General features: G+C 40.6%; 1 protein-coding gene across 1 annotated transcript in view; it reads left to right on the top strand.

Annotated features, from left to right (window-relative positions):
• eepd1 (endonuclease/exonuclease/phosphatase family domain containing 1) overlaps positions 1–24,853 on the top strand; it is a 123,806-nt gene that overhangs the window by 40,534 nt on the left and 58,419 nt on the right. Inside the window, exon 2 of the mRNA XM_069907575.1 lies at positions 2,306–2,357. Within this exon, the coding sequence (XP_069763676.1) occupies positions 2,306–2,357 (52 nt within the window). The remainder of the gene's footprint in view (positions 1–2,305; positions 2,358–24,853) is intronic.

Here is a 24,853-nt window from a genome sequence, read left to right as displayed (position 1 = left end):
TTCACTGCCTCACTTTGACTTCTTGTGCACTATTCTTATTAATTTTTGTACGGTGGTTTATATGAATGTTTCCACTGTGACGCTGCTTCAAAACAACAGGTTTCATGACTTGTTCAAAACAGTTGATTCTGAACCTGGATGATTGGGGCTATGAGGGAGCAACTCTGCTTGCTCTGTCGCTCTTCAGTCCAGAGACCCCAGGGTCTATCAATGTGCCCGATCCTTAAGTGCTGTACAGGAAGGGCAGTTAGAGTTGGACCATCAATGTCAGCATTGCCGTTCTTGAAAATATGTGGATGCAGCAAGAGAACTGGATGACAGAGAGCTCGCTTGCAAGTGTAAACACTCTCATCATTTTGAAGCCAAGCATGATGTCACCACAGCATAATTCTCAAGGGAATTTGCATCGTTCTTCAGATTCTCTCCTGCATGTTGTACCTTCGGAGTTTCAATTTTCTGAGCTTCTGTAATATTCCTTGCAGGTAATTTACCAAGTTGTAACAACCATAACAAAAGCAAAATAATGCTTTGCTTTTCGAAGCAAGTTTAATGCAGGCTGGAGGCAGCCAACGACTTACAGTGGGAGGACCTGCACAGGCTGCGGGTTGCTGGGGACCGTCCCATAGGAACCAGGCCTCGGGATTCACAAGGATGTCAAGGGCAAGAAGGGCATCCAAAGGGTTTCGGGCACTGATTGCTTTCTGTTCGTTTCAGAAGTTCGGATCTGGAGCTGGGGGATCCCAATGAATTGAACAAGGGTCTGTGCAGTTGCAGAGGCTGTGGGGGCACTAGAGGTGAAATCAGAGTGACTCTGAAGGGACTTGCTTTTGCTTCTCTTTTTCCGTGAGGGATGCCAGGCAATGCTAATGGTTTACTTTGTCTGCCTTACTGCAGGTAAAAGGAAGTTTTATGTAATACAATTTCTGTAAATTACACAAAGTAATCTCTTCACTTTACACCTGGGTGTAGCTCGGTACGATGATAATGTGGTCGTGGGTTGTATAAAGAAAGGGGATGAGTCAGCAAACAGGATTGAAAACATGGCCGAACGGTGCTCCAACAACAACCTCACACTCAAAGTCACCAAAACAAGGAGCTAATTGTGAACTTTAGGAAGGGAAAACCAGAGGTTTACAAATCCAGTGATCACTGGGGGATCAGAAGTGAAGAGGCTGAGAACATTTAGGTTCTTGGGAGTCTATCTCGGAGGATCTTTCCTGGACCCAACATGCCCATGGCATCGTGAAGAAAGCACGTCAGCACCTCCACTGCCTCAGGCATTTGCAGAGGTTTGGCGTGACACCAGAAACCCTGGAAAATAGTGTGTGGCCTGTTGCATCATGGTCAATACTCCTGAGTGTAAAGTTCTCCAAGAGCTAGTGGACACAGCCCAGGATATCACAGGCAAAACCCTCCCCACTATTGAGTGCCTCTACAAGGGTGTGCTGCCATCAGAGAACAGCAGCAATTATCAAAGACCCACACCACCCAGCATGCTCTGTTCTCGCTGCTGCCATCAGACTCGCACAACCAGGTTCAGGAACAGCTGCTACCCCCCTCCACCATCAAACTCCTCAACAACACACTCAATCAGGGACTCACTTAAGGACTCATACTTGTGCACTTTATTGATTTTCTTTTTGTTCTCAATCTATTGCACAATCAGTTTGTTTACATTCATTATCTGTTTACAGTTCTTTGTTTATGTTTTCACCGTGCAGGTTTTATTTGCACTACCAATTAGTGGTAATTGTTCTGCAAGAAAAAAGGATCTCAGGGTTGTATGTGATGTCATGTATGTACTCTGACAATAAATCTGAATCTCTTGAATCTTAATACTGTAAAATCTCTGTTTTCAATAATAAAAGCAACTGGCAAAAAAATCATGGGAAAAAATGGTTTAAAAAAAGGTGAAAGTTGGCACCCCTTGTGGTCAATTTGCCAATCACACAACAAGGAATCTCAAGCAACCGCCAAATGCAGTTATCCTGCATCTGCCAATCCCCATACGTTCTGGATACCAGGGGGCAGGAGTGGGGGGGGGGGGGTGGATTTTACTGTAGCACAATTTTTTTTTGTTGAAACCTTGCTAAACAAAGTGCTGATTTTTCCGCTGTCAAAAAAAAAATCCAAGCAAACAGCTGGAGGTACCTTTGTGCTGTATTTGCACCGTCCTTTTTACCAAGGATTTCATGTGCGACGTTGCAATGAAATTTGACCGTCCCCAAAATGTTGTGGCGCAGCTGTTAAGCTGGATGAGAAAAATCTATTTCATGGCGTATTCTCTTTTTTCCTTGTTTTTCAGAATCAAGTTGTTAGCGGTTCAAGAAATTGTTGATCGAGAGGCCCTGGGAAAAGTAAGTTTTTAAAAAAAAAATCTTGTCTCTAAATAATTGTTAAATGTGTGATCAAACCCAGGCCCTTGAAGACGCTGTGGTGATATTTTTATTGATGTACCCTCTTTCCCTGTGCCATAAAGCATAAATTAAAGAAAACGAAATATAATTTTTCACACTTTTCACTGCTTCAAGATACACCAGTGTAGTTTAAAAATAAAAACAATAACCCTTCTAGCACTGGGTTGGATTCATGATATGTCCCTCTGTTCCTCGATCAGGTGATACATTTACAACACGTTTAAAAAAGCAGTAATTTTTTTAGGTACCTATGTGGACTTTCTTTGCTCCGATGCAATAAAGCTGAAAACATCCATCACCGGAGGTCACAAGTAACAATCTGCTGGGGGAATTCAGCAGGTCAACCAGCATTTTAGCTTTGGGGGTGGGGCAGGGGGAAAGAGGGGAGGGGAAGGAATCGTGGACGTGTTGGCTCGAGGCTCTTCATCAACCCACTGAGTTCCTCCAGCAGGTTGCTGTTTGCTCCTGATTCAGCCTCTGCTGCCTTGTGAGTCGCTGTTGGTTGATTGGCAATTTTGCTGGTCATGGAGTGCTTTCAGTGCGGCACCCGGGTCAGTTTGCCTACCTTCGCGCTTATAATTCACCCTGCTGTGGATGCGAGGAGGTGCAGCAAGCAAGCCACGCCGGCAGCCATGGGTGAGCTGAACCAGCTGATTTGAATCTAACTCGCACCCGCTTACGATCGACGACGCTTGCGACTTGCGGGGCGGAAGTGAAGTTGGTCCCGAGGGTCTGGAACCGTGTCCGTCTTATCCGGGCTCTCTCCTCAGCTCCGTAAGCCGGTTCGCTGGTAGAGACGCTCAGCCCGCCACACTGCCACAAATTAAATGTAATTTTTTTTGTCGCTTTGTATTTTATTACAAATGAAAGATTATGGCGCTCAAATACTGGAGAACTGGTTTAGTGCTTCTGGGTTACAAATGAGGAATTGGGTTTCATGACTATACATCTGAATACTTCCTTCAATTAGCCTCCTTGTATATCAAGGACTCAATTGAACTTTGTTAAATTACCGCATCTCTGCTCTAAAACGCATTGTTTAGAGTAAAACTTGATGTTTTTAGGAAAGAAACAAACTTGATTTATTTCTCTCTTACCCTTTCTGAATACAAGTATTTCCTTGTGCCAGAAGTGTAACAGAAATGTCAGTTGCTGGTGTTTTCAAGAACTGATGGATTTTTTTTTTGCCATTGCCACACTGACTACTTTTGATTTGATTTGTTCCTTAAAACTGAGCAACATGAGTAAAATCCGTTGAGGCTTCCAGTCACGAACAAGTGAAATGTAGAATGATGCACTTTGGCTGCAGTTCTCTCACACCCCTTCTAACAGGAAGCCACAACAAAGTGTTTCCTAACCTTGCGTGAATTCAGAAAGAATATGCACACAATAGAATTGTGAATATACAACACTACGGCACAGTACAGGTCCTTCGGCCCTCGATGTTGTACCGACCGTTATAGCCCACCAAAAAAGTACTAAACCCACCCTACCCATCTGTGTGCCTGTCTAAGAGTCTCTTAAATGCCCCTAATGAGAGCCAAGGTCCCACCACCATCCCAGGTAAGGCATTGCAAGCTCCCACAACTCTCTGTGGAAAAAAAAACTTGGCCATAATGTCTCCCATAGAATGCTCCAATACAGAAAACAGGCCATTCAGCCCTTCTAGTCTGCTGACCATTGTTAAGCTAGACCCAATAACCTGCTTCCATTCCATAACCCTCCGGACCTCTCCCATCCAATTTTATTCTTGAAACTCAAAATCGAGTCCACACCCACCACATCAGATGGCAGCTCATTCCACACACCCACCACTCTCTGAGTGAAGAAGTTCCCCCTAATGTTCCCCCTAAATCTTTTCCCTCTCATATTTATCTCTCCTAATCTCAGTGAGAAAAAGCCTACTCTCATTTACTCTGTCTACACCCCTCATAATTTTGTAAACCTCTAATCTCCCCTTATTCTTCTTCGTTCCAAGGACTAAAATCCTAACCAGTTTAATCTTTTCCTGTAACTCCTGAAGGCCCAGCAACATCCTAATAAATCTTCTCTGCACTCTCAATCTTACTGATATCCTTCCTGTAGTTAGGCAATGAGAACTGCACACAATACTCCAAATTTGGCCTCACCAATGTCTTATACAACCTCACCATAACATCCTAACTCCTGAACTCAATACTTTTATTTATAAAAGCCAAGATGCCAAAAGCTTTCTTTATATCCCCAGGTCTCTTTGCTCCTCCACATTCCTCAGTGCCCTACCACTTACAGAAAGCATCCTTCCTTGGTTTGCCTTTCCAAAATGCGTCACCTCACACTTGTCTGCATTAAACTCCATCATCTATTTACTGGCCCATTCTCCCAGTTGGTCCAGATCCCTCTGCAAGTTTTGAAAATCTTCCTCGCTGTCCACAACACCTCCTATCTTTGTGTCATCAGCAAACTTGCTGATCCAATTTACCACTTTATCATCCAGATCATTGATATAGACAACAAACATCAATGGTCCTAATACAGATCCCTGAGGCACACCACTCGTCTCTGGCCTCCAGTCTGAGAAGCAACCATCCACTACCACTCTGTTTTCTCCCAGATAGCCAATTTCAAATCCAGTTTACAACCCCTCTATGGATACTTAGTGTCTTAACCTTCTGAACTGACCTCCCATATCAGACCTTGTCAAAGGCCTTGTACACAATATCCACAGCCTTTCCTTCATCTACTTTCTTGGTAACTTCCTCGAAAAATGCTACAAGATGTGTTAAACATGACCTACCATGCACAAAGCCATGCTGACTGTCCTTAATCAGCCCTTGGCTGTCCAAATGCCTATATATCCTATCTTTTGAACTCCTTCACATCATTATCTATGAATGACATCAAGCTCACTGGCCTATTGTTACCTGGTTTAATTTTGGAGCCTTTCTTAAACAATGGAACAACATGAGCTACTCTCCAATCCTCCGCCACCACTCCCATGGCTAAGGACCTTTTGAATATACCTGCCAAGGTCCCTGAAATTTCAATACTTGTCTCCCTCAAGGTCTGAGGCAATATCATATTTGGCCCAAGGGACTTGTCTACCTTTATTTGCTGTAAGGCGGCAATCACCACCTTCTCCTTAATCTCCATCGGTTACATGACATTTTTAATTGTTTCCCTTCCATCCATATGGACTATGCCAGTTTCCTGAGTCAATACTGATTAAGATCTCGCTCATTTCGTGAGGCTCCACACATATTGACCACTCTGATCCTCTAGGAGAGCAATTTTTTTCCCTTGTTATCCTCTTATTCTTAACATACTTGTAGAAACTCTTTGGATTTTACCTTCACATTATCTGCCAAAGCATCCTCATGGCTTCTTTTTGCCTTAATGATTTCTTTATTTATTATTCGCGTACATTTTCTATACTCTGCAAGTACCTTATTTATTCCTTGTTGCCTATACTGGATATATACCTCTCTTCTTCCTAATCATAACATCAATGTCCGTTGAAAACCAAGGTTCCCTCTGTCTGTTAATTTTGCCTTTACCCTGGTAGGAACATGCAAACTGCACCCTCAAAATCTCGCCCTTGAATGCCTTCCACTTGCTGGATTATTCTCGCCAGTAAACAGCTTATTCCAATCGACTCTTCTGAAATCTTTTCTACTTTCCACAAAAATGGCCTTTCTCCAATTTAGAATCTTAACTCGAGGACCAGACCTATCCTTATCCATTAGTAACTTGAAACTAATGGCATTATGGTCACCACTTCTGCCACCTGACCTACCTGGTTCACTAATAGGAGATCAAGCATTGCATTCTCTCTCGTTGGCACCTCTACATATTGATTTAGAATACTTTCCTGAACACATTTGACAAACTCCAATCCATCCAGCCTGTTTCATCTTGTATTCGTATGTGTGAGTTCTTAGACAACACATGGATGAAGGAAAAGATTATTTACTTTAAAGTTGATATAAACAGCACACGAGGCATGCCATGAGGCTGCAAGCCTCCATTACAGATAATATACTATGTATCAGCTCCCTGCTGGCAGCCTAATCAAACAGTAACTCTAATCAAGGCTTTGCTAGTGACCATGCAAACATGATCACTATCATTACATCTCCCTTTCTTAAAACAAAAGTAGCTTACTTTTAACTAACATGTTTTCTTTGTATAACTCTGTAATTTTAACTTCAACACCAGGAACTTACATTTTCATTATTATCAACATTGTTAACATTTTTAAAATTTGTTTTGTGCTTTCACATTTACACACACTAAACCTTGAAGAGTAAATAAGAGAGCACTACTTCATTCTATAACAGGAGTCTTTAAATGTGCTCAATGAGTCTCAGGAGGATTCACGTGTCTTGATGATCTCCTGATTGATTGTCCTTGAATCTCAGTTGTTGCCTCAGACGATGTCTTCTCAGATGTGCATTCAGGTTGTTCAACAGTATCCATCTTTCCATCTACTGTGGCTGGTCCTATTTGAAGATCTTGACGATTTCTTCGCAGAACAGCACCGTCATCTGTCTGAATGGTGTATGATCTTGGTTGGACTTCTCTAAGAACAGTTCTCTTCTGAGTCCATAAGTTTGTTTTGTCTTTTAGCCTTACTTGGTCACCAGAGTGGAGTTCCGGTAAGTTTTTTGTTCCTCTGTCAAAGTAATACTTTTGCTTTTCTTTCTGTTGTTCTTTGAACTTCCTCACTTTCTCCCCTCTTTTGTATTTAGGAGGTTCTCCTGAATGGGTAGGTTTGATCTTAGCCTATGTCCCATAAAGAGTTGTGCTGGTGACATGCCACGCTTGAGCTGCAATGTGCGGTATACTAGCATGCTCTGGTAGAAGTCTGTTCCACTGTCTTTTGCCTTGTTCACCAGTCTTTTCACTGTCTGCACCGATTTTTCCACTAGACCATTGGACTTTGGAAAATGAGGACGACGTGGTGTGTACAAAGTCCCACTCTTTGGAAAACTGTCGGAACTTTGAGTGGCAAAACTGGTGTCCGTTGTTGGTGAAGACCTCGCTTGTCATGCCATGTCTGGAGAATATAGCTTTCATACCTGTTATTACAGCATATACAGTGTTGGTGATCAGTCTATACACCTCTGGATACAGGGAGTAATAGCCTATGACTACAAGATAGTCCTTCCCTTGACATTCTGGTAAGGTCTGTATGGTGCTGAGTGTTGGCTTTAATGGTTCTGCAGGATTGATTGCTTGATATTTCTGGCATATTGTACAGTTTGACACTTCATTTGTTATATGCTTGTTGATTCTTGGCCAGTACATTACCTCTCGTGCTCTTTTCTTACACTTTTCGATTCCGAGATGTCCTCCATGGATCCTTTTTAGCACTTCTTTTCTCAGACTCTTTGGGATAAGGATTTTTCTTCCTTTGTAGATGATGTCTTCAACCACTGATAGTTCCGCCCTGCAGTTCCAGTACTCTGAAACGTCAGGTGAGCATCCTGCTTCATGTTGGGCCATCCATCCAAGACGTTTTTTCTCAGTTTTTCATCTTTGTTTGTCTCTAACTTTATGATCTCCATATTTGGATCTGATATGGGCAGTGCACTTGTGATCATGTCCATGAAGGCATTCACGTCTTCATCCATTTTGGTGTTTGCGGGCTATCTCATGTCAACTACTCTAGACAACGTGTCTCCTGTGTACATTTGCTTACCCAGAGTGTACGCCACATTCAGTGAATAGCGTTGTAGCCTAATTATCATTCTTTGTATTCTAAGTGGACATTCATTTAATGGCTTTTGGAACAATGCAATCAAGGGCTTATGGTCAGTCTCTACACTGATTGCTTGTCCTGACATAAACTGATGACATCTTTTACAGGTGTATGTGATGCTGAGCAACTCCTCCTTTTCAATTTGAGCGTATCTCGTCTCCACGTCTGTCATTGAGCGTGATGCATATGCAATGGGTTGCCAGTCATCATATTTTTGCAAAAGAACTGCACTAAGCCCACTATGCGATGTGTCTGATGATACCTTGATCGGTCTTGCTGGGTTGTAAAACCTCAGAACTGGTTCCTCTGTGAGCAGTTTCTTTAGATCGCTCCATGACTTTTCCTGCTCATGATTCCGTTCCCATTCAGTGTTCTTTTCTGTTAGTCTTCTCAATGGAGCCATCTTTTCTGAGAGAGTGGATATGAATTTACCCATATAGTTGACCATTCCATTAAACCTCTGTATGTCCTTTTTGCATTGTGGCCGTGTCATGTTCCCAATTGTGGACGCCTTTCTGTACACATTTGACAAACTCCAATCCATCCAGCCTGTTTCATCTTGTATTCGTATGTGTCAGTTGTTAGACAACACATGAATGAAGGAAAAGGTTCTTTACTTGAAAATTGATATAAACAGCACATGAGGCATGCCATGACTACAGATAACATACTGTGTGTCAACCCCCTGCTGGCAGCCAAGTCTAATAAAACAATAACTATAATCATGGCATTGTTAATGTCCATGCAAACATGATCACTATCATTACATGACCCTTTTACAGAATGGGAGTCCCAGTCAATATCCGGAAAGTTAAAATCTCTTTCTATCACAGCTTTCTGTTTCTTACAATGGTCTGCTATCTCCCGACAGATTTGCGCCTCCAATTCTCTTGGACTATTGTGCGGTCTATAATACAAGCCCATTAGTGTGCTCATACCTTTCCTTGTTCCTTAGCTCTACCCATATGGTCTCTGTAGGTGAGTCCACAGTCCTGTCTAAGCACAGCTGTGATATTTTCTCTGACTAGTAATGCCACTCCTCCCACTTTCTATCACATCTGAAACATTCGAACTCCAGACCACTGAGCTACAAGTCCTGCCCCTCTTGCAACCAAATCTTTACTAATAACAATAATGTTGTAATCCCATGTGCAAATCCATGCCCATAAATGTACCTCCCTTCACTTTGTACAGATGTACAGGTGTTTGCCATTCCTGCCCTGGGAAACAGGTGCTGGCTGTCCACCCTATCTATGCCTCTCATAATCTTTTAGACCTCTATTGTCTCCTCTCATCCTTTTACGCTCCAAAGAGAGAAGTCCCTCCTCTGATAACCTTCCCTCATTAAACTTATTTGCCATTCCAGGCAAGATCCTGGTAAATCTCCCATGTGCATCTTCGAACAGCATTTTGGACGCTGTAGCATCAATGGCAATTTCATTTATTTCATGCTTCCTTCACAAGAAAATGTTTCTAGTTGCATCAAAGGTGTACAACAATTGACTCTTAAGACAACAGGTCAGATGATCAATAGGTTTGTCACCAGCAGATCTGATGGGTGGTGGAAAAGGAAGTGGGAGCAATGCAGAGCTTTGATGAAGGGCATAAAAGGAAGCTGAAGGACCTCTTTGTGATCTGTATGACACTGTGAACATTCCACAGCCTTGACAAAGGAAATTCCAAATCTTTGAGCACAGGCAGAAGGTGCTGCATTGAGCCGGGATGGGGGGGTTGAGGTTACACAGGCTAGAGTGAGAGAAACATTCTTGGAGCTCTTTGGAGGCCACTGATATTGAGGTACAAGGCCACAAAGAGGTTTGAGCGCGGGGATGAGGTATTGGGGATCAGAGTATCATGGGGTATTTACTCACTGTCTGCCTGTCAAGCCATCTCCCACTATGCAAGAACCAATCTCAAGACACCCAACAACTGGTTACAGCATGATTCAGATTTACACCAAGACGTGGAGGCATAATAACGGTGAGGTGTTCACTGTAAAATCTGGAGTTTGTGGTAGATTGCCAGGTGCATATATTTACAAGAAATGGAAAATATTTTTGACAGGACATGACAACTTGTCCTTTGTCATTTTTTGTTTGTGCTTTTCAATTTGCGAGGATCATTGAACTTGCACTGCTGCTATTATCTGATGATTACAGAAACTTGTGATGCACAAATAATAGTTGAAGGATAAGGAAGAAATTAATTTTTGACTGACAAAATAACGCCTACTCCAGCATATTCTGTGGCTTTATGTCTGGTAGATGAATAAAGGACAGTGTACTGGCCCGTGCGCAGAGACACGGACCGGCTCACAAAATGGCCGACGAACGTGGCAACCACGCAAACCTGGGGGTGACACCGACCATAGTCCGAGGTGACCTCTGCATGGCAGAATGATGGGGAACTCTGGCGGGAATGCCGGCCTATCCGAGGCCGACACTCCGATGACACAGGGCCTTGATGTCAGTGCCCGGGGCCCGCGTAAGTGCGACGGCCAGAGCAATAAACCAGTCTCATTTTCCAAGGCTTTGGTGTGAGAGTCAGTCTTCTCCACGCTCGCATAGCGCAAATGCTACACCAGAGTCTTTTGGCTTTGTTAGTGCAACACTGTTTCAGCGGCAGTGATCGGGACCAGGGTTTGAATCTTGAATCCCACACTGTCTATAAGGTGGTGGTACGTTCTTCCTATGTTTGTGTGCATTTTCTCCCTGTGTCTGCGTTTTCGCCAGAACTCCAGTTTCCTCCCACTGTTCAAAACGTACCGGGTTGGGGGTGGGAAGGGTTGTAGGTTAATTGAATGGCATGGGTCATGGACTGAAAGGGCCTGTTACCGTGCTTTATGTCTAAATTTTTTTTAAAATTACCATTCCCAAGAAATGGAAGTATCTGAACTGCTATTTGTTAGTGATCATAATGAAATTATACAAATCTGATGTGGAAAAGACCATAGACTTGTGTAAGTAAACCTAGTATGTTCACCGTTAAGTGGACAATCTTAGAGCACTGTGCCAACGTGGACCTGAATGAAGGCCCTCTCAAAATGTTTGTGCCTGGGATTGCAGCATGTATTATTACTATGTGAGACTGTGGGGTGAGAGAGGGCAAAATGTCGGAAGGTAAGATGTGAAGAGGTGGGTGAAGCCATTGGATGCAGAGATTCCAAGTACCCTCTGAAAACTGAAATAGGATTTAGAAGATTCTGCTGTGAAGTCAATGACACCGAGTTGCAGAAGAGGAAATTACATTCTGTTCCTCTGCTGTAACTGCCCTTGAACTTGAGCACAGATTAATCTTGTGGTTTAATTTGCTCTGTAAATTATGGCACATGTACAGTGAGCATAAGCTTTCATTTCCATAATGACTTCTGCAATACCTCTTTTCTTTTCTTTGAAGATTACTGGCATTAATTTGCTGCTTTCATCCCCCACATGGATTTTGTTCTTTTTTTCCTTCACATTGCAATATCTAAGTATATTTTGCAGAACGTTCATATTACATGGAAGCAGAAATAGGCCATTCAGCCCATTGAGTTTGCCCCACCATTAGTCATGAGCTGATCCATTTTCCCACTCAGCCCCACTGTCCGGCCTTCTCCCCATAACATTTTGATGCCCTGGCTAATCAAGAACCTATCGATCTCTCCCTTAAATGCACCCAATGACATCACCAAGGAGAGAGCCTGTCATCTTAGTGGTCAGTTGGCCACAGCTCACTGGTGCTCAACCTTTTCTCAGGCACTGCCGGGAAGACCATCTATCTTCATGACATAAGAGAGATGAACATTCAAAATGTTGCATCTTTACCACCTGCTTACAGTAGGTTACTTGGGTGTATTTGAACAGTTCCGGTGCCAGAAGGGCCTGATACCATACTTGTATTTCTAAATTTAAAAATTAAAATCCTTGAATGTCCATTTTCAGATAATTTGGCTGGTATTTGTGGGGATAGGGGGGTGGGGCCAATAATCTGATTTTATTGTGAACCTGAGATGTCCCAATAAACCTTGGCCCTGTCAGCTTTACCAATAAACTTTCTGAGCTGAGTTTAGAGTCAGACATTGCCAGTTTGTACCATTTCCCCATGTCTGACTAGATTTCCTCCGAGTGCTCTGGCTCCTCCCACTGTTTGAAATGTACTGGGTGGGATGTGTCAGTCATTTGGGTGTAAATTGGGCAGCGCGGGGTCGTGGGCCGAAATGGCCTGTTACAGTGCTGTATGTCTAAAAAAAATTTTTAAAGTCTCAGCCTGGTTCTCAAGTTGGTCTGGCTAAGTTGAAATGACATACCTCAGAAATGCATCAGTAAAACTTTTTTGATGTGAGAATGACCTTTCCAACTGGTCCTTGTGGTCATGATGGAGGTTGCAGTGGTGGGGGGTCCAGGTGGGGGTGATCATTTAAATTTTAAATGTAGACATACAGCACAGTAACAGGCCCTTTTGTCCCTGCCACCCAATCATGCCCAATTGATTTACAACCCCCGGTGCGTTTTGAACGGAAAGCCAATGCAGTCACGGGAAGAACGTACAAACTCCTTACATACAGCGCGGGATTTGAACCCCGGCCCCAATCGCTGGCGCTGTTGCACTAACCGCTACACTAATATTGTTGCAGAACTGCAATACCTTGTCCACTGACGTATTCAGATTTGACTAAATAACTTGCTTTTCCTCTCCGACCTTCCCATTGACATTTAGAAGTCAAGTGTCCTTGCATTGTCCTATGAAATAAAATTTCAAACTCGTTCAAGTTCAAAAGTGATGCCTTGTCTCTAAAACAGTGTAGAGGAGCAAATAAATCAGAAGCTTCAATGTGTTGTGGCTTTCTTGGAGACATATTGATTTAGTGATAAAATGACGCACGCTGTCTATCTATTCCAGGGCTTAATTCTTTGATGTCACGCTTTCAAAGCAAAAATCATGCAAAGTGCACTGCATGATGTACTCTTTGCTTGTAAATCTGTCACCCTGAGTGTACCGACTGTCATTGTAAATCACTTCCTGCAGCAATTCCCTGGGCTCCTGCCCACAGAAGTGGACCTTGCACACCTGCTGGCATTATGGGGAAGGTGTGGAGATGAGGGGAGCAGTTGGGATGGGGGGGGGGGGGGGGGGAGGGAGGAGGATATTTCAAATTGTAAGACAGATACAGATCAGAAACTTACAGGCAGAGTGGCATGTTTGCTTTGTGGCATGGGAGAGCGAAACTTCCCTCCAAATAGCCTCCCCAGCCACTGCATCAGGCTACTCTTTGTCTATTACAGCCCAGCCTTCAACACCGTCATACACTCAGCACTGGTCAACAAGTTTCAAAGCCCGGGCCTCTGCACTGCCCTCTTCAATTGGATCCTTGACTTCCTTGTTGGAAGTCCACAGTCAGTACGAATCAGAAACAACGTCTCCTCCTCACAGACGATCAACACAGGTGCACCTCAAGGATGCATGTTTAGCCCACTGCTCTGCTCACTGTGTGGCCAGGCACAATTCATGTGCCATCTATAAATTTGCCGATGAAACCATTGTCAATGGGAGAATCACAGATGGCAATGAGGAAGTGTACCGAAAGGAAATAAATCAGCTGGTTGAGTGGTGGCTCAACAATAACCTTGTACTGGATGTTAGCAAAACAAGGAGCTGATTGTGGACTTCAGGAAGGGGAAATTGGGTGAAGATGAACCAGTCCTCATCGAGAGGTCAACAGTGGAAGGGTTAAAATCTTCAAATTTCTGGGTATGAAGATCTATCATGGGCCTTCATGTTGATGCCATCATGAAGAAGGCTCGCCAGCGGCTATACTTTGTGAGGAGTTTGATGAGATATGGTATGTCACTGGAGACTCTTGCAGATTTCTACAGAGTGGTTGCATCACTGCCTGGTATGGAGGCCTCATCCCTCAGGACAAGAAAAAAAAGTCCAGAGGGTAGTTAACTCGGCCTGCAACATCGTGGGCACCAGACTTCACTTATCGAGGACATCAACAAGAGGCGATGTTTTAAGGAAGCAGCCTCTACCCTCGAGGACCCCCCACCACCCAGACCACGCCCTCTTCACTTGCTACCATCGAGAAGGAGGTACAGCAGCCTGAAGACGGACATCCAGCGGCACAAAAGTAGTTTCTTCCCCTCTGCCATCAGGTTTCTGAATCGACAATGAACCACAGGCACTAGCCTTAATTTCTCTTATTTGTTTCACCAATTTATTTATTTTTAAATGCAACTTTCAGCAACATTTGCACAGTGATGGCACTAAATTCTGTTTCTGAATGATCAGGCCTCTGAATGAACCCTGTAACAGTGCTATTAGAGGCTGCTGTTGCTCGGTGCTTCCAGGACAGTGATGCTGGAATCAGCCTCAGTGCAGAGTGGATGGGAGACTCTTCACCCTGAGGAGACTCAAAGCTATTGCTAAAACGAAGGAGAAAGTTCTGAGAGACTCCTCTTTGCTGATGACTGTGCCCTGTACGCTGGTTCAGAGCCAGAGATGCAAGTCAATATGGACAAATTCTCCACGGCTTGTGTTAACTTTGTGCTCACCATCAATAATAAAAAGACTATATAATGCTGTTAAAACAAAATCAACATTCCTTTGTGGCAGAGTATATAGATATGTTTTGGGGAGATAAATTGAACAAGGTTTGTTAGAGTAGGTTAAATACAAACACTTTAAAGCAGATCTTATTTTAAATACTGGAGCTCTGCTCCATACTAGACATATTGGGGCCTCAGAGCTTTTTGCAAGCGCTTTGAAGAGTGCTCAAGAGACTTCACTAGTGGATTGTTGTTAACAAAAGGCAACAGATGTAATAGCATGTTGGAGCCGCTATGTCTGGAAGAGAACTTAGAGAACTTGTGTTCTGAGAGGGTCATGTGGTTTTGCAAGGAGAGAGAGTTTAACAGGTTTTCTCTCTGAGAGAGAGTGAGAAAGAGAGAGAGAAACACAGAGATCACTTGTACAGTGTTGCAGCCAGTAGACAGCAGCTTGGTCTGGAATAGGGCAAGCTGGCAAGCTTTTGGAAAGCCCAGTTGAAAGATGGCCTGGTCAAAGCCCTTGTGGTTCATGCAAGAGGAGAGGACTGGCTGTCTAATGTTTCACTTGGAATAAGAGAAACAAAAAGGAACTCTGGTGACCTCAAAGAAGGAGGTTATCATCTGGAGAACCCTGAAGGGGCAATTTTCGTCAACAAGACACTGGAGTTGAGGAGTCACATGATGGAGTAGTGGCCGGAAGGTGAACTCCAGCCCTCTCCAGAAAAGTCGGGAAAAACAAGGGAAAACACAAAGGCACAGAAATAAAAGTTAAAGAAAAGTGAGTATAAAGGTGGAAAGAAGATGGCGACAAAAAAAGAAAAAACAAAATCAACGGTAAGAATAGAGGAAGAGAAGACAACGGAGGAAGAAGGAGAAGGCCTTACCTGTCCGAAGAGGCCCGCTGTGGAGAGAGAAGCCCGCTTCCTCAGGTCGGTAGAAATAGGACTACAAAAATGGCTCGCTGAGCCGAGTAAAAGTGCGCAACCGCGCATAAAAAAAAAACTCACCGACGGGAGGGGGGACCAGCTGGGGAGTCGATCTCCACAGCCGGCAACGACAGCTGCAGAACACCTGCAGCAAGAAGAGACCACAGAAGACAATGAAAACAAGAAAGAAGAGAAGAAAAGGGCAACAAAGAAACAACAGATGGCCAACCCAGAGGAAGAAGAAGAGGAAGAGTATAGTGAAATAGAAGAAGAAGGGAAAGGCAAGATAAAGGATATACTTTCTCTTGTTAGAGGATACATGGAGTCATTTAAAGAATGGCAAACACAGGAATTTAATGATTTAAGAAGAAGAATAAACAACACAGAAGAGAAAATGAACAAAATAAATGTGACCTTAACAGAAATGGGAAAGAAAATGGACAAGATGGAAGAGCGGGCAGTAGCAGCAGAAATGGAGGTAGAAGATTTAAAAAAGAAATTGGAGGAATCTAATAAAAAAGCTATAGAGACACAAGAACTGTTAGCTCAAAAAATAGATATAATGGAAAATTATAACAGAAGAAATAACATAAAGATAGTGGGCCTTAAGGAAGATGAAGAAGGCAAGAACATGAGGGAGTTTATAAAAGATTGGATCCCTAAGACCCTAGGATGTCCAGAACTACAGCAAGAAATGGAAATAGAAAGGGCACATAGAGCATTGGCCTCTAAACCACAACCACAACAAAAACCAAGATCTATTTTAGTAAAATTCCTAAGATATACTACAAGAGAAAAGGTACTGGAGAAGACAATGGAAAAAGTAAGAGAGGGCAACAAACCACTGGAGTATAAAGGGCAAAAAATCTTCATTTATCCAGATATAAGTTTTGAACTCCTAAAGAAGAGAAAAGAGTTCAATACAGCAAAGGCGATTTTATGGAAGAAAGGGTATAAATTTATACTGAAGCATCCAGCGGTATTGAAAATATTTATTCCAGGACAACAAAACAGACTATTCTCGGATCCAGAAGAAGCACGAAAATTTGCAGAACAATTACAAAAATAGACTGAGGGATGAAGACGGGTAATGAGAGTAAAAATGATCACGATTGATATGTATGTGGGTAAAGAGGTATAAGAGTGAATAGATACAATGTGCATACGTGAATGTATCTGTACTTAGAGGAAAATATAGATAATATAGACAAGAATTAATAAGGGAAGGTAATGGAATAGAGAGAATAAGGAGGGAATTAAAAGAGTGACCTTTGTTACATATGAAAAGCGAAATCTTTTCTGGGGGGGGCTGGGTGGGGGGGAATAACGGTCACTGCAAAATCAGTTGACGCTTGCGAGTGAATTCGCAAACCCAAATGGAGAGGGGAGAATTGGTTGTGCGACAAGGGATAAAGGGCAACTCAGGAGGGGAAGGGGAGATTGGGGATAAAGAAGATATAAATAGGAGAATAAGGAAAATATTTGATGTTGTAGGAATGTTGTCTTATAAAGAGTTGAAAATAAGAAAACAGAAATGGAAAAGGAGGAAAGGTAATGATGGAAAAACGGAAAGAGAAGATAAACAAACTATAAAATGGCTACGCTGAACTATATGACTTTAAATATTAATGGAATACATAACCAAATTAAAAGGAAGAAACTACTAAATTTACTGAAAAAGGAAAAAATTGATATAGCATTTATCCAAGAAACACACTTAACTGAATTGGAGCACAAGAAATTAAAGAGAGATTGGGTAGGACATGTAACAGCAGCATCGTATAATTCAAAAGCAGAAGGAGTGGCTATATTAATTAGTAAAAACGTGCCATTTAAAATAGAAGAGGAAATAATAGATCCAGCAGGGAGATATGTTATGATAAAATGTCAGATATATTCGGAGTTTTGGAATCTACTTAATGTATATTCACCTAACAAAGAAGATCAAAAGTTTATGCAAGATATCTTTTTGAAGGTAGCTAATACGCAAGGGAACATACTAATAGGAGGGGATTTCAACCTGAATTTGGATTCAAATATGGATAAAATGGGGAAAAAAATTAACAGAAAGAACAAAGTAACCAAATTTATAATTAAATCAATGCAAGAAATGAAACTTTTGGATATATGGAGGAAACAAAACCCAAAAGAAAAGGAATACTCATACTACTCGGCTAGACATAAAACATACTCAAGAATAGACCTATTTTTGTTATCAGCTAGTATGCAGAATAGAGTAAGAAAAACAGAATATAAAGCTAGAATACTATCGGACCATTCACCTTTAATATTGACAGTAAAGCTAGAGGACATCCCTCCAAGAATGTATAGATGGAGATTAAACCCCATGCTACTTAAAAGACAGGATTTTGGAGAATTTATTGAAAAACAATTAAAAATGTATTTTGAAGTAAATACGGAATCAGTGGAAGATAAGTTTATACTATGGGATGCAATGAAAGCATTCATTAGAGGGCAAATAATAAGTTATGTAACCAAGATGAAGAAGGACTATAATCAGGAAACAGAGCAGTTGGAAAGGGAAATAGTAAATATAGAAAAAAAAATAGCAATGAAGGAAGATACAACTAAAAGAAGAGAATTGGCGGATAAAAAAATAAAATATGAAACACTACAAACATATAAGGTAGAGAAGAATATAATGAAGACAAAACAGAAATATTATGAACTAGGTGAAAAAACGCACAAAATCCTAGCATGGCAGCTTAAGACAGAGCAAGCTAAGAAAATGGTATTGGCATCAAGGAAAAAAGACAAACAAATTACATATAATCCAAAAGAAATTAAGGAAAACTTTAGAGAATTCTATGAACAATTATACCGAACTGAAAACGAAGGGAAAGAAGGGAAAATAGATGAATTTTTGACTAAAATTGAACTACCAAAACTACAAATAGAGGAACAAAATAAATTAACAGAACCTTTTGGAACAGTAGAAATACAAGAGATAATAAAAAAATTACCAAATAATAAGACACGAGGGGAGGATGGATTTCCAATAGAATTCTACAAAACATTTAAAGACTTATTAATTCCGCCCCTCCTGGATGTAATCAACCAGATTGATGAAACACAAAGCTTACCAGATTCATGTAAAACAGCAATAATTACAGTAATACTAAAACAAGGGAAAGATCCACTCTCACCAGCGTCATATAGACCAATATCTTTACTAAACACAGATTATAAGATAATAGCTAAACTATTAGCAAACAGATTAGCAGAACAGGTACCGAAAATGGTAAATTTAGACCAAACTGGATTTATCAAAAAAAGACGCACAACAGACAATATTTGTAAATTTATTAACTTAATTCATGCAGTAGAAGGAAATAAAGCACCTGCAGTAGCAGTTGCTTTAGACGCAGAGAAGGCCTTCGACAGAGTAGAATGGAATTATTTGTTCAAAGTATTGCAAAAATTCAGTTTACCGGAGAAGTATATTAATTGGATTAAAGCATTATATAAGGGACCGTTAGCGAAAGTGACAATAAATGGACATGTATCAAAGCAATTTAACTTAAGCAGGTCAACGCGGCAGGGATGCCCACTATCACCTTTATTGTTTGCACTAGCTATTGAACCACTAGCAGAATTGATAAGAAGAGATAATAATATAAAAGGAATAAAAATAAAAGACATGTAATATAAAATCAGTCTATTTGCGGATGATGTTATAGTGTACTTAACAGAACCAGAACTATCAATAAAAGAATTATATAAGAAATTGAAGGAATATGGAGAAGTGTCGGGTTACAAGATAAACGTAAATAAAAGTGAAGCAATGCCTATGAATAATGCGGATTTCTCAAAATTTAAGAAGGAATCTCCATTCAGATGGCAAATGCAGGCAATAAGATACCTAGGTGTACAAATAAACAAAAATCTAGGCCAATTATATAAACTCAATTATAATCCACTAATGAAAAAATTACAGGACGATTTAGAGCATTGGAAAGATCTACCACTAACACTAATAGGAAGGATAAGCTGTATTAAAATGAACATTTTTCCAAGGATATTGTACTTATTTCAGGCATTGCCAATACAACTGACAGAAAAATTCTTCAAAGAGTTAAAGAAAATAATAAGGAAATTTTTATGGAGAGGGGGGAAACCGAGGATAGCACTAGATAAATTAACAGAATGGTATAAACAAGGAGGCTTACAATTGCCAAACTTTAAAAATTATTATAGAGCCGCACAATTAAGATACCTATCAGACTTTTATCAAACAAGGGAAAAACCAGACTGGACGAGATTAGAATTAGATAAAATAGGGGAAAAGATACCTGAACACATATTATATAAATGGGATGAAAAATTGGTACAACATAGAACTTCTCCAGTATTACATCATCTCCTCAATATTTGGAAGAAGATTCATGTAGAAAGAAATAAAACAAATTACCAATTACCAAAACTAATATTGACGCAAAATAAGCTACTCCCTTTTACAATAGATAACCTTTCCTTTAGAGAATGGGAAAAAAAAGGGATTAAAAGAATAGAAAATTGTTTTTCAGGAAGTAGATTCTTATCCTTTGAACAAATGAGAGATAAGTACAATATAACTGGAGATACAACGCTGGCATATTACCAACTGAGATCCTACTTGAAGGATAAATTAGGAAGCAATTTGAGGTTGCCAGAGGGAAGTAACCTTGAATATGTGATTACAGATACAATGTTAATCAAAAGATTTATAACAAATATGTATATTAAACTGCAAGGAAAGGAGAATGAGGAAACAAATGGTAAAACTAAACAAAAATGGGAACAAGATTTAAATATAAAGATAAAAAAGGAAACATGGGAGAATTTATGTTCTGGAACGATGAGAAATACAATAAATACGAGGCTACGTATGATACAATATAATTGGTTACACAGACTATACATTACACCTCAAAAGTTAAATAAATGGGACCCAACAGTATCTGATAGATGTTTTCGATGTAAAAAAGAAATGGGAACAACAATTCATGCAATCTGGACATGTGAGAGAGTAGAAAAATTTTGGGAAGATCTCAATCAGATATTAAATAAAATAACAGAAAACAATATACCAAAGAATCCAGAGATCTTTCTCCTAAGTAACATAAAAAACAAAGAATTTGGAATTGATTTGGAGGATGCACAAAAAAGATTTGTTAAGATAGCCCTGGCCGTAGCAAAAAAATGTATTATGTCAACCTGGAAATTGGAAGATAATTTGAAAATACAACAATGGTATATAGAAATGAATAAATGTATTCCATTAGAAAAAATAACATATAGTTTAAGAAATAATATTGAAATATTCGAACAAATATAGGAGCCTTACATTAAATACAATAGCGAAAACCTACCGGGGACAAACATTACCTAAGTTGATGGAAGGAGAAGGAAAGAAAAGAATGGACTCAGTAGAATTTCTGGTGTATTTTTGTTGAATGACAACATTGTCTGACGGGTTTAATGCAACCTAGATTGTATACCTAAAATGGATGAGGGGTGGGGGGGTGGCTTGGGAGGAGGGAGGGGGTGGGGGAGAAAAAGTCACTGTATATGTGTGAAAAACAAAAAGTGTATATCATGGCTAATGTGATTTATGGTGTGAAAAATAAAAAAAAATAAAAAAAAACAAGACACTGGAGTTGCTGATGGAAGTACATCAGTTACAGATGTCCTGGAATAACAGATCTCTCTCTCTGAAAACGGACAAGAACCTTCTTGAGTGGTAACCATTTACCTTTCGAGCACCAAAGCCTGGTGAACTTTATAGATGTTAAATTCTGTGCACAGTATAACAATTGCCTGCAACCAGTGAACTTGGAGGAAGGAGAAGTGAGATTAGACTGTGAACTGAAGAACTTTTCTGAACTTACACACAATCATGTGCTTAGAATTAGAAGGGGGTTAAGTTAGGTTAAGTAAGTCAATAGTGATGTTAAATTTTGATTCTATTTTCATGTTTAAAGATAATTAAAAGGAACATTTGTTTAAGTAACTATTTGTCTTGGTGAATATCTATTGCTGCTTGGTTTTGGGCTCCTCTGGGCTCGTAACTCCTTTCACTGAATAATTCTTTATTTGATAATAGGTATAGCAAGGGTATACAGAGGATGAAAGATTGTTTTTTGGGATCTTCTTAACTTTTGAGCAATTAAAATATACCAAATAATGCAAATTTTGCATATTATCAATTAAAATCATATTTAAATTAGGAACAGATTTGAGACTCCTGGAACAAAGTCAATTTGAATATATAATAACAGATACATTTATTATCAAGAAATTTATTATTTATGTATATAAAATTACATGAGACTACAAGAAAAAAAGATTTATATAAATCAAAATTACGATGGGAAAAAGATTTATATATACAAATCCAAGAGGAAATATGGTCAAAACTGTGTCAATCGAGTGTTACAACTACAGTTAATGCTGGATATCAAATGGTTCAATAGAATTTTCTTCATCAATTATATTATACTCCACATCAATTGAATTAATTTAATTCTAATTATTAGGATAAGTGTTTTTGATGTAATAAGGAAATAGGGATTTTTTACCTTCTGTATGGTCCTGTGAGAAAGTGGAATGATTTGAGTGTATTGTTAGGACAAATTATGAAGATAAAGATACAAAAAGACCCAAGAATATTTTTCCTTGGGAATATATATGAAGAAGATATAAAATTGAAATTGGATTAAGTATCAAGAAAAATTTTTAAATCTAGCCGTAGTGACAGCAAAGAAATTTGTAGCGGTAACATGGAAAACCGAGAATTTGGTTAAAAAAAAGACAGATGGGATATTAAAATGAAAAATTGTATACCTTTAGAAAAAAATTACTCATTGTTTAAGGAATCGAATTGGAAATTTTTATAAAATTTGGAAACCGTATATGGATTTTATGAATAAAAATCCATCCACATCCTCCACCTTGCCCACCCCTCTCAGTTCATAATTGTAATAAATAATCTATGAATATTATATATGTTAATAATATATATGTAGAAGTAGGTGTTCTTTCTTTTTCATTCTTTTGTGGGGGGGGTGGTTTGTGGGCGAAAATGAAAATCTATTGTATCATTTTGTATGGGTTGTTATTGAATTTATACTTTGTATTGATACAATTGATAAATAAAATTTTCAAACAAAATATTAAACAGACTGAAGTCATGGACATGCCTGCTCCTCATGCTCTGTACACAGAACCCAAAATCACAGTCCAAGGGCAGGCAGGGGACCAGTTAACTTACCTTGGCAGCTCCTTCTCCTGAACACTGACCATTGAAGTTAACCGCAGAATAGCAAAAGCAAGTTCTGCTTTCAGAAGGCTGTGTTCCACTGTATGGGAACATCGAGGAATCAGACCAGTAACAAAACTGAAGGTCTACAGAGCCGTGGTACTCACCCCCTTCCTTTAGGCCTGTGAAACGTGGACTGTGTATCGAAGGCATGCAAGACAGCCCAGCCATTTTCACATGACTTGTCTTTTGCAGAATATTAGGCATCAGATGGCAAGACGAAGTACCAGACACCAAGATGAAGTTCTCTCTAGAGCAAGTCTACCATTAGTCTACACATTGCTGATGAGAGCACAGACCCGGTGGGCAGGTCATGTCATCCGTATGAGCAGCTCCTTGTTAAGAGAACTCTCTGCTAGAAGACACTCGCATGGAGGGCAGAAGAAACATTATAAAGACGCATTAAAGGCCCCACAAAGTCATTGATGTAGTCACGACCACCTGGGAAACACTGGCACAAAACCACCCCAGCAGGTGGGGCCTTATCCACACAAGCTTATGAAGCAAAGGCCCACTGCTGAAGCACAACGTAAAGGCGAGCTGCTGAGCAAGTCCAGAGCCACCTTAACCATAATGCAACCACTGCAGTGCCTACACGTGTCTGCCCAACATGTGCCAGGACATTCCGTGCCTGAATTGGCTTGACACTGCATTAAATCTTAAAGTGACTAATGGTGTCAAGGTCTTTATCGATGATGACAGACAAACAATGACACTTGGTGCTAATTGATCTTCCTTTTCATTGCAATTCTACACTCCATAATTGTGCATTTTTCACAACCTTATGAATGTTAACGATAAAATGTTAGTAATTTTGCAGAAGAACGCTTCCTACAAGGTCACTTAAACTTAAATCTTGCATTTGGGACATTGTGTGGCAACTTTACCAAACCAGAACAAGGTGCCACATGATTCCTTTATTGTAGTGTAATGGCACAGAACATGTAATATTACACAAAATCATCTTCTGCCTGCCCCAAGTGTCACCATTAGTGTCACCCGGCGCCCCCACAATAAGAGAGAAAAAAAAACGAAAGAGAGTCCCTTCAGACTGAGTGTCCTTGGATTTACCTTCAGCATCCCCGCAGCCTCTGCAGCTGCACTGACCCCTGTTCACTCCATCGGCAACCCCGTGATCCTGATTCAAAATCTCTGATGCGATTAGCACCCAAGGCTCTTCGGGAGCTCCCCACCCTTGCCATCAGCAAACCTCGTGAAACCTGATTCCGCGAGACCCTTGACCGCAAATCGCCGACTGCCTACAGCCTATGAGGGTCCTTCAGCAACTGAGCCCCTCGCTGGTTAGACTGCACTTGGAATGTTGTGTTCAGCACACTGTGGGAAGGATGTGACTGTACTGGAAAGAGCGCAAAGGAGATTCAATGGGATGTTGCCTGGATTCGAGGACTCTAGTTATGGGGAGAGATTGAATAGGTTAGGCTTGTTTTCCCAAGAGCCAAGGAGGTTGAGGGATGATCGAGGTAGAGGATGCAGGCAGAGGTTGGAAGAGTCATAGACAGAGCAGAGTCAAAATCTTTTTCCCTCTTGGTAAGGGCATCAAAAACAAGAGGACTCAGGTTTAAGGTGAGAGGAAGAAATTTTAAAAAGGGCTTCGAGGGCAATTTATTTTTACAGTGTTGAAGCCAGAGGGAGTGGTGGGGTCCGATACAATCACTATGTTTAATACTTGTAGAGAGAAAAAAAGTAAAAGCACAATGCTGGAGAAACTCAGCAGGTCAAACGGTGTCCTTTATATAGCAATGGTAAAATACATAACCGACGTTTCGGGCTTCAGCCCTTATCAAGATCTGGAAAAATGTCAGTAAGCATCTGAATAAGGGTAAGGGGGAGGTGTCGACTCGAAGATAGGTGGTAATAGATGGAGAAGGGAGGTGGGGGGGACAGCAACATTCAAGGGG

This window comes from Narcine bancroftii, chromosome 1 (genome assembly GCF_036971445.1).
Source record: "Narcine bancroftii isolate sNarBan1 chromosome 1, sNarBan1.hap1, whole genome shotgun sequence".
In the NCBI taxonomy this organism is placed as follows: Eukaryota; Metazoa; Chordata; class Chondrichthyes; order Torpediniformes; family Narcinidae; genus Narcine; species Narcine bancroftii.
This window is presented reverse-complemented; position numbering and strand designations above follow the sequence as displayed.